The 9,643-nt window shown below is 34.1% G+C and overlaps 2 protein-coding genes across 2 annotated transcripts; both read right to left on the minus strand.

Annotated features, from left to right (window-relative positions):
• Positions 1 to 1,902: 1,902 nt before the first annotated feature.
• On the minus strand, positions 1,903 to 2,997 carry LOC107061994 (zeatin O-glucosyltransferase-like). The gene has a single exon (XM_015312123.1). It carries the CDS (start codon positions 2,995 to 2,997, stop codon positions 1,903 to 1,905), a length of 1,095 nt encoding a protein of 364 aa, XP_015167609.1.
• A 2,919-nt stretch (positions 2,998 to 5,916) lies between these two features.
• Positions 5,917 to 6,750, minus strand: LOC107061995 (zeatin O-xylosyltransferase-like). The gene has a single exon (XM_015312124.1). It carries the CDS (start codon positions 6,748 to 6,750, stop codon positions 5,917 to 5,919), a length of 834 nt encoding a protein of 277 aa, XP_015167610.1.
• Between the last annotated feature and the right edge of the window lie 2,893 nt (positions 6,751 to 9,643).

The following is a 9,643-nucleotide window of genomic DNA, read 5'->3' on the forward strand; positions in this document are numbered from 1 at the left end:
GGGGAATTTTATTTATCTTCATAAAATAAAGGTACATCATAAGAAATATGAAAATCAACAACTATGCAAGAAAATAAAATTACTTTTTTTTTCCTGAATATAAAAACAGCATAAGGAAAAATATAACAATAAAAAAACACAAATAAAATAACATAATTATTTTCCCCAATCAAATGATCAAAGATTAGTTTTGATCTCCAAAGAAGTCTTCAACTTCCAAATGAGTAATATCATCAAGGTTATCAAAATCATCATCTTTTAAAGCCAAATTTGCTTCAATATTGTCATCATATTTTTGTGAAGGCCCTGCCTCGGCATCATTTTTATAAGTCAAGTGTGACTCCACCCAATCATTAGAAGAAGATGCACCATTTTTATTTCCTTTTCTTTTCAAGGAATCTTGATAAAGCCTAACAAAATGCTCAGTTGCTCGGCATTCATTCTTCCAATGCCCTTTCATGCCACAACGATGACAATTGCCTCTTGAAGGATTGCTTTGAGAACCCATAGTGTTCTCCCTTTTGTGGCGACCACCACGACGACGATTATTATATCGTCCCCTGCCATTGCCACGTCCGCGCACATTATTTTGGCCCTGATTTTTATTTTGTCTTCTCTCAGACTGGCCATGTGCTTCAACCTCATTTACTTCGGGTAACGGAGCAGTTCCCGTGGGACGGGCCTCATAATTTTTCAATAAAAGAGTATTATGTTGCTCAGCCACAAGAAGGCATAAGATCACTTTGATGATTAGGCGAGAACATAAACATTTTGGACTTATATATATCCCAGATTGAAAATCTCTTTGAATAGTTTGTCTTTGCAGCCATTGGAGAGATTTTAGAAAAGATATGCAGTGATTGAATATCTATTTGCTTGCAGTTATATAGTTGTTATTTCTATCGTCTCATATGCTAGCTATGGCAGAGGAATACTGGCTCCATTGCTGCTGAAGACAATACTGCTTTAGATGCTGCAAATTGCTCTACCAATTCTACATCAACTGGAGAGGAACAGGCTAAACCACGTTCAAGCCTTGTCTTTGGATATCTCAACATCTTCTCCGATGGTGTTGTATGACTGCTACATAAGCCTTCATCTCTGTTTATGATTTCTCACAAACAACTAGACATAACTGGCTGGTGAACATTTAGATTGAGAGAATTTATATTATGGTACAGCACAATTTTACTGATGGGATGGCTTTTGGAAGTGCATTCCTCAATTTTACATTACAATGTCGATAGCGGTTGCATGTTTCTAATTGATTACCCATACAAGCGGCTGCATGTTAGATGCCAGAAGTTACTCTCTTTCTTTGAATATCTATTTGCTTGCAGTTATATAGTTGTTATTTCTAAATTTAAAATATATATATATATATATATAGTTGTTATTTCTATCGTCTCATATGCTAGCTAAAAGAAATATAGTCTGAGCCAAGAAGCTGATAAAAAATTTCAGATACAGAACATTCAAAGATCAAAGAAATATAAGGTAGCATATATATATTAGTCTGAGCCAAGAAGCTGATAAATAACAAGTTAAAAGAAACTGCTTGAAAAGTGAAATTCAAAGAAGAAAGAGCTAGAAAGAAACGAAGTCTATCTTGTGATATGCGCGATGAAAGAATCCAACTCTATTTGAGAAGCACCCCCTTTCTCTGTGGACTGTCTTACAGCTTCTCCCAATTCTTCTGCTCTTTTTCTAATCAGGTCACCTTCTTCTGATGCCATCAACTTCCTCACAACATTCTTAATAGTGGATGCACTTACTACCTCCTCGCGTTTCCCCCAATCTCTAACAAGCAGGCCTATTTTCAATATTTCCGTCACCAAGAAACCATTTATTGGTTGATCAGTGTGTATAGGCCAAGCAGCTTTAGGCACTCCCATAGTAATACTACACTCCCATAATAATACTCTCTAAGCAAGAGTTCCAATCACAATGACTCATGAACCCGCCTGTAGACAAATGAGCCAAGATTTCTGGTTGTGGTGCCCATTCTCTTACCACTAACCCGACCTCTTTTACTCTTTCCTCAAATCCTTCAGGCAATTCAACTTTTCTAGCTTCCCCTTTAAAGATATCTCTTCTATCGGCATCTCTCAGCACCAATATAAACCTCTGTTTACTCTGCTCTAATCCCATCGCGAGCTCCTTGATTTGTCTATCAGAAAATGAATTTATTGTTCCAAAAGATACATAAAGAACTGATCTTGGAGGTTGTTTGTTAAGCCAATCCAAACATATATTCTCCCTATTCGAGATATAATCGAGTTTAGTAGGCAGAATAGGTCCAATTGCCCATTGTTTCTTGTTCAGACTAATTTCTGCTTGTTCCATCAAATCAATATACTTGCTTTCAATTACTTTACTTGTATTATGGATATCACCTGATCTAATATCCATATATGGATGTTGAGAATCTGATAAGTCCATAGCTTCATCTGTTGTAACTCCTTCAAAGGAGTATAGCTTTTTAAGCAATTCTTCTTCATGTTGGCCAGAAATCTTTAAAAATAAGCACATCATAATATAGCATGAGAAAACTGAAATGCAGTTAAATATATAGGATTCAGCATTGGGCAAAGAAGAAACATCTTGTACATTGTAAGACATCATAGGATCATGAACAACAACGACTCGTCTTACTTTTGATGAAATATCGCGTATGAAAGAAGCAATGGGATCGCGAAGAAGCATAGAAACATCCCTTACTTTCTCAAGATTTGATGAGGCTATTAGTTCAGGATTTGGAAGGTCATGGAAGTGAATTTTGGCTATGTTTGAAGGATTTAACGCCTTAGCTCGAATCCTGGCTTGATGATTATGTGTTGCCAAACCAACATAATAGATAGGAAGATGATAGGAGGAGATTAAACATGAAAGTTGGAGAAGTTGGTTAAGATGGCCTTGAGATGGAAATGGAACCATAACTATAGCTACTTCATCTTGTTTCAGTTTGCTAAATTCATGGTTTTCTACTTGTGTCATGGCTAGAAGCAGGGCTATCAATATTCAATCTACTTTGAAGTTTGTTCAATCTTTTGTAGAAGATGTTGTTGAAGTGAGTGTGTATATATATACTAGTGGTTAAAGGCGTCGTAAAATTCTTTGAGGTTGTGTGTTCAAGTCCTACCAGCTTCATAATTATATTCATTTTCTTACTACAATCGTCGACACCCTTAATAACAATTCTGGGTCCGCTACTGTGTGTATGTATGTAAGAGGTTGTCCCAATTTAAGTGGCGTTTTTTATTTTTCGAGAGAAAATTTGCGTTTTTTGAAATTTTTGAAATGAAATTTATATATTTGTAAATTACGTAAAAAGTACTATAAGTCACAATAATTGACAAATTAAAATAATTAAAAGATAAATGAAAAATTTATCATCAAAAATAGACTTTTTTGAATCTCGAAATTCGGAAAGTGTTACATAAATTAAGACGGAAGGAGTATTATTTTTGAATTATTGGATTTATGGTTATACAACATACATATAACTACAAAGATTTGGAGATGTGGCAAAAAATATATGTGGTGCACATGTTTTGGAGTTCTGCATGAATGTTCACATGAAAAGACTAAAACCTTATTTTAGTAAAATATCTCATTTAAAAAGTTGATATTGACTTATTTGTCCTTTTTAAGTTCAAAATTTTCCTCCATATGAAAAATTACTACAAGATATAAATGTAATTTTATATTACGATTAAACATAACATTTTTCTATTAGGACTAAAATTAGGACTAAATTCATTGCAGAATACATATTATCCTACTAATAATAGGATCATAACATTAAATCTATTTCAAGCAAATTAAAAATAGGAAATTGCTACACGTTTAAATTTATTTCAATCAATTTTCACACACCTCATAGATAAATGGCTGATAAACAAAGGCGTATTCAGGATTTATAGATAATGGGTGCACTATTACAAAAAGGTGGATCTAAGACATAAATTTGATCGGTTAGATTCTTTTTACAGAAAATCATTAAAATTTTAAAATCATAGGTCCAAAATTAACTTTTATTTATCCTAACCAGTTACAAAATCTTAGAAAGAAAACTAAAACAAGATAGATAAAACATTTAAATTTCTAACCTCACCTAGAGAGGTGCACCCAATCATCATCGTACTACATTATATGATATTTCGAGTCTGAGTTCACACATCTATATTTAAAAAATATTGCACTACTATATACGATTTCGAAAGGGGACCATGGGTTCACGTGAACCCGATGACCCCCTCATGTATACGCCCCTGCTGATAAATTGTTACACGTTTAATATTTATTTCAATCAGCATCATTTATAATCTGGTGGCACGTCAATTCTACTTTATTATTATTTGGATTTGTATGAAGCTGTTTGTGGGGACATTGTCATATGGACCAGTAAAGTTGACACATTCTAATTTTGTTTTATTTTACTTTTACTATATATAGTATTAAATTAAAATTGATATAGAAACGCGCAATCTCTATATTAAATCAAAATAATTATGAATAAGAAAATATTGCTAAAAAAGAAAACCAGACAATTAATACGAAAATCAACACACAAGAATAATTTTAAAAAAAATTATAACAACGACATATGGTAACAAATATCGAAGAGCAAGACTAATACTACGACATACATGCATGGTGCTTTAGACTATCACCAAGCCTAATCTCATGTTGAAAATTAAGTGTAAAAATTTCAACTACAGTAAAATCTCACTAAATTAATATTCGGTTAATTAATAATTTCTCTAAGATAATAATTTTCTATGATCTAGACTTGGGCCAATGGAAAAAATCACTCATTTCGAAAACATAATAAGATAATAAATTTTTCAAAAACTCCCTATATAAATATATAGTCTCATTAATATTATAAATTAATAATTCTTTAAAAGTATAAATATATCTAAGAAAATTCAGTGAAATATGATTCTATTTTGTTTTGTTTTTTGTTAAAATTTAAATCTAGTTGAAACTCATCTCTAACTTTTCTTATTACATCCAAATATTTCGGTGTTGTCTTTTCTAATTATACCATAAAATTGTGAAGAGTTCTAGATGCAAACGTGTATCATGTTAATTGATAATAAATAGATAAAAGAAAAACATTGTGTTCATGTTATATTATTAAATACAAAACTTTAATCATGTTGCCTTACAAAAAACTATTTTTTGGTTGGTCAAACTGCATAGGACCAAGCTGCTATTGACACTCCCATACTAATGCTCTCTAAACAAGAATGTCATCCACAGTGACTGATGAACCCGTCAGTTAACGAATAAGCCAAGATTCCCCAAATCCTTGGGAGGTCATGAAAGTGAATCTTGGCTATGTCTGAAGGATTTAAGGTGTTGGCTCGAACCCTGACCTGATTGTTGTAGTTGACTAAGCCTGACCTGATTTTTTAACATGGAATTTAACTCCACCTATATGAGGTCATTCACATTGCAAGTTCCACGTATAGATAAAGGAGGAGGGTTGTTGAGGGTCAATCGAAACAACCTATCTACCCCATAAAGGTAGATAGCTACTTCATCTTGTTTCTAACTTGTTAAGTTCATGGTTTGTTAAATTCTCACAGCTACACAAGGAAGAATAAAAAGAGAATTTCGTTCTTCTGTCGTATCCTCCCTATCTCCTGATTGAGCATTTGTCATGGTACATAAAAGCTTATATAATCAATTTTTTTGTATTTCTTCAAGGTAATGACTCTGAAGTCTATGAGAATGAACAAAAGTAAACAGAAGATGGACTTGGAAAGTGATATACCATCCATAAAGGTTGTTATTGAAATGCTTATAAATTGAATAAAAGTAAACACAAACAAGTACTTAATTAAACAAAAGGCATACATCCACAATTGGACTCAATTCTAGTTAAACAAAACACAAACAAGTCTATCTTGTGATGTGAGCGATGAAAGAATCCAACTCTATTCGAGAAGTACCCCCTTTCTCTGTGGACTGCCTTACAGCTTCTCCAAATTCTTCTGCTCTTTTTCTAATCACATTTCCTTCTTCTGATGCCATCAACTTCCTCACGACATTCTCAATAGTGGATGCACTTACTACCTCCTCGCGTTTCCCCCAATCTCTAACAAGCAGGCCTATTTTCAATATTTCCGTCACCAAGAAACCATTTATTGGTTGATCAGTGTGCATAGGCCAAGCAGCTATAGGCACTCCCATAGTAATACTCTCTAAGCAAGAGTTCCAATCACAATGACTCATGTACCCGCCTGTGGACGAATGAGCCAAGATTTCTGGTTGTGGTGTCCATTCTCTTACCACTAACCCAACCCCTTCTACTCTTTCCTCAATTCCTTCAGGCAATTCAACTTTTCTATCTTCCCCTTTAAAGATATCTCCTCTATTGGCATCTCTCAGCACCCATATAAACCTCTGTTTACTCTGCTCTAATCTCATCGCGAGCTCCTTGATTTGTCTATCGGAAAATGAAGTTACTGTTCCAAAAGATACATAAAGAACTGATCTTGGAGGTTGTTTGTTCAGCCACTCCAAACATATATTCTCTCTATTCGAGATATAATCGAGTTTAGTAGGCAGAATAGGTCCAATTGCCCATTGTTTCTTGTTCATATTAAGTTCTGTTTGTGCCAGCAAATCAAGATACTTGCCTTCAATTACTCTGCTTGTATTATTAAGATCATCTGATCGAATATCTAGATAGTGTTGCTGAGAAGCTGATAAGTCCCTGATTTCATCTGTCATAATTCCTTCAAGGGAGGGTAGCTTTTTAAGCTATTCTTCTTCATGTTGGTCAGACATCCTGTTGCTCCCCAATATACACGCAAGTGTACGTGGTCACGCAAGCAATATAGATTTTTTAAGAAACGAGTTATCGTTCCCAAGGGACTTATGATCAATTTATATTTAACACTTAATTCTACAAATAAAAGTAAAAGTAACCTTTTCAAGAGTTGATGATTGATTGTTAACTACCACTAATTATGAACTAAATAACGTAACTAACTGTGAACGACTTTAAGATGATGCTTCAAGCAAGTAAAAGACAATTCCAGGGCTGCAACATATACTGAATATCATGTATCATATTATTGGCTTAGAACAAATTTCAGTTGTCAAGTTACTGGTTTATGGGGTTAATTGTATGAGTCGGGTTATACGCCTCTCGTCGCCTACCCCAGTTAGCTATCTAACTACATCGTTGGCCCACATATATCACCTTGTATATGTTCCAAAAATGCAAGGGATTCAATCCCAACCTTAGTTGCTAATGGTTTAATAACCAACTTTCCTTGAGACAAGCAGCACAAGAGAATTTCTTTGATTGAAGAATTTTCAGATTCTTCAAATTATGCCCATGTGAATTCTCAATAATTTTGCGCATCATATGATAACCGGGATGGCCCAACCGGTCATGCCAAATGATAAAATCATTTGGATTAGTAAACCCTTTGTTTACTATGGCATGTGATTCAACCTTGCTAATACTTGTATGGTACAATCCAGAAGAAAATGCGGATAATTTTTCATGCACATATTTTTGCCCCAATTTTACTGTAGTAATATAAATGTATTCAACCTTTCCTTCATTGGCAGTCTCAACATGATAGCCATTTTGGCGAATAACCTTGAAACTTAATAAGTTTCTTTGAGACTTACTACAGTACAATGCATTTTCAACAGTTAATATCGTTCCCCCAAGTAGTAGCAAGACCGCTCTTTAAGAGCCCTCAATTAATTTTGTAGTACCAGTTATTGTATTAACATAAGCCTTTTTCACAATCAAATTAGAGAAATATTTCTTTTCTCTTAAAATAGTGTGAGTTGTAGCACTATCAAGAAGACACATATCTCCATTACTCATCTTGAACCAATTGAAGATTGAGGAATTTTATTTATCTTCATAAAATAAAAGTACATCATAAGAAATATGAAAAATCAACAACTTTGCAAGAAAATAAAAGTACTTTTTTTTTTTCTGAATATAAAAACAGCATAAGGAAAAACATAACAATAAAAAAAAAGATAAATAAAATAACATAATTATTTTTCACAATCAAATGATCAAAGATTAGTTTTGATCTCCAAAGAAGTCTTCAACTTCCAAATGAGTAATGTCATCAAGGTCATCAAAATCATCATCTTTTAAAGCCAAATTTACTTCAATATTGTCATCATATTTTTGTGAAGGCCCTGCCTCGGCATCATTTTTATAAGTCAAGTGTGACTCCACCCGAGCATCAGAAGAAAATACACCATTTTTATTTCCTTTTCTTTTCAAGGAATCTTGATAAAGCCTAACAAAATGCTCAGCTGCTCGGCATTCATTCTTCCAATGCCCTTTCATGCCACAACGATGACAATTGCCTCTTGAAGGATTGCTTTGAGAACCTAACCATTTCATAATATGTAGTATATTATATTAGAGTGATTAATAATGAGAATTAAGTATATGAATACATACCAGAAGCAAACTTGGAAAAATTGAAATGATATTAGAGTTTTAATGCTGATAACGTGTTGTAAAACTTAAGGACAAAAGAACAATATAAAGAGGAAGAGAAGAAGACTATAAGACAAGAGGAACAATATAAACTGACATTCTTTCTTTCAAGTGTATTTAACATTATTCTCAACACCACTATTTATAGAATTACATTGAGGAATACCAAAGGGTGTCATAAACATTACATTAAACCTTGAGAATTACTACCCATTAAGGAGGAAAGAAAGATTTGAGTTGATTTACACCCTTAGCTAGTAAGAGTAATCTCATTCGAGGACGAATGTTCCCAAGGGGGAGATATTGTAACATCCGGCAATGTGAAATAATTGAAGAGGCTTAGAATTGGAAATTTTCATTTTTGGAAAGAATTTTAAAGTTTTGGAAATTTTGACTAAGTATGGAAAAATGTGAATTTTTGGCCAACTTTGAACAGCCATAATTTCTATCTCCGGATGATTTAGGTGGAGTTCCAGTTATGGTTGCAAAGTTCGTGGAAAGATCTTTCCAACGCCACCGAGTTTGCTCAATTCCGAATTCGTATGAGCGAGTTATGGCCATTGAAAGTTGGGCAGTTGGGCAAGGAATCCGTCCGGAAAATTAAGGGTATTTTGGTCTTTTCCCTAGCCTTTTATTTTGGTTATATAAATGTGTTAGGCTGATCATTTTGATCAGTTTTACCATTTTAAAAGGAGTGAGAGTGAGGGTTTTGAGAGAAGAAGAAGAGAAGAAGAGAAGAAGAGGAGATCATCGTGGGTTTTCGTCGGGGGTGATCCCTATCAAGGTATGTGAGCTTTTAGTGTTGGGTGATCCTTTCCCCCACACACCTAGCCCCTTTTATTCATTAAGAAAGGTTTGGTGAAGTTGTTAAAGTTGTTAATTGTTGGGGTTGAAGGTGTTGGAGTTGTTAAAGTTGTTAGTTGTTGTTGTTAGAATTATTGTTGGTTGTGGGACATGATTGGATTGTGTTTTTGAGTGGTATTCTATTGAATGTTGAGGGATTTTCATGTTTCTAAGTGATTGGGGCTGGAACATTTGAGGTTAGAGGATTTAGAGTTGGAGACGTGAAGGAGAAAGTCGGGCAGTTGCGAGGAGCACGTCCGCGTCGCGGACTTGTTCCCTTTGTGAACAAAA

This window comes from Solanum tuberosum, unplaced genomic scaffold (genome assembly GCF_000226075.1).
Source record: "Solanum tuberosum cultivar DM 1-3 516 R44 unplaced genomic scaffold, SolTub_3.0 scf00189, whole genome shotgun sequence".
In the NCBI taxonomy this organism is placed as follows: Eukaryota; Viridiplantae; Streptophyta; class Magnoliopsida; order Solanales; family Solanaceae; genus Solanum; species Solanum tuberosum.

What these genes read in the sequence shown, in the direction of transcription:
- LOC107061995 (XM_015312124.1), bottom strand. Translation starts at nt 6,750, where the DNA reads ATGACAGATGAAATCAGGGACTTATCAGCTTCTCAGCAACACTATCTA.
- LOC107061994 (XM_015312123.1), bottom strand. Translation starts at nt 2,997, where the DNA reads ATGACACAAGTAGAAAACCATGAATTTAGCAAACTGAAACAAGATGAA.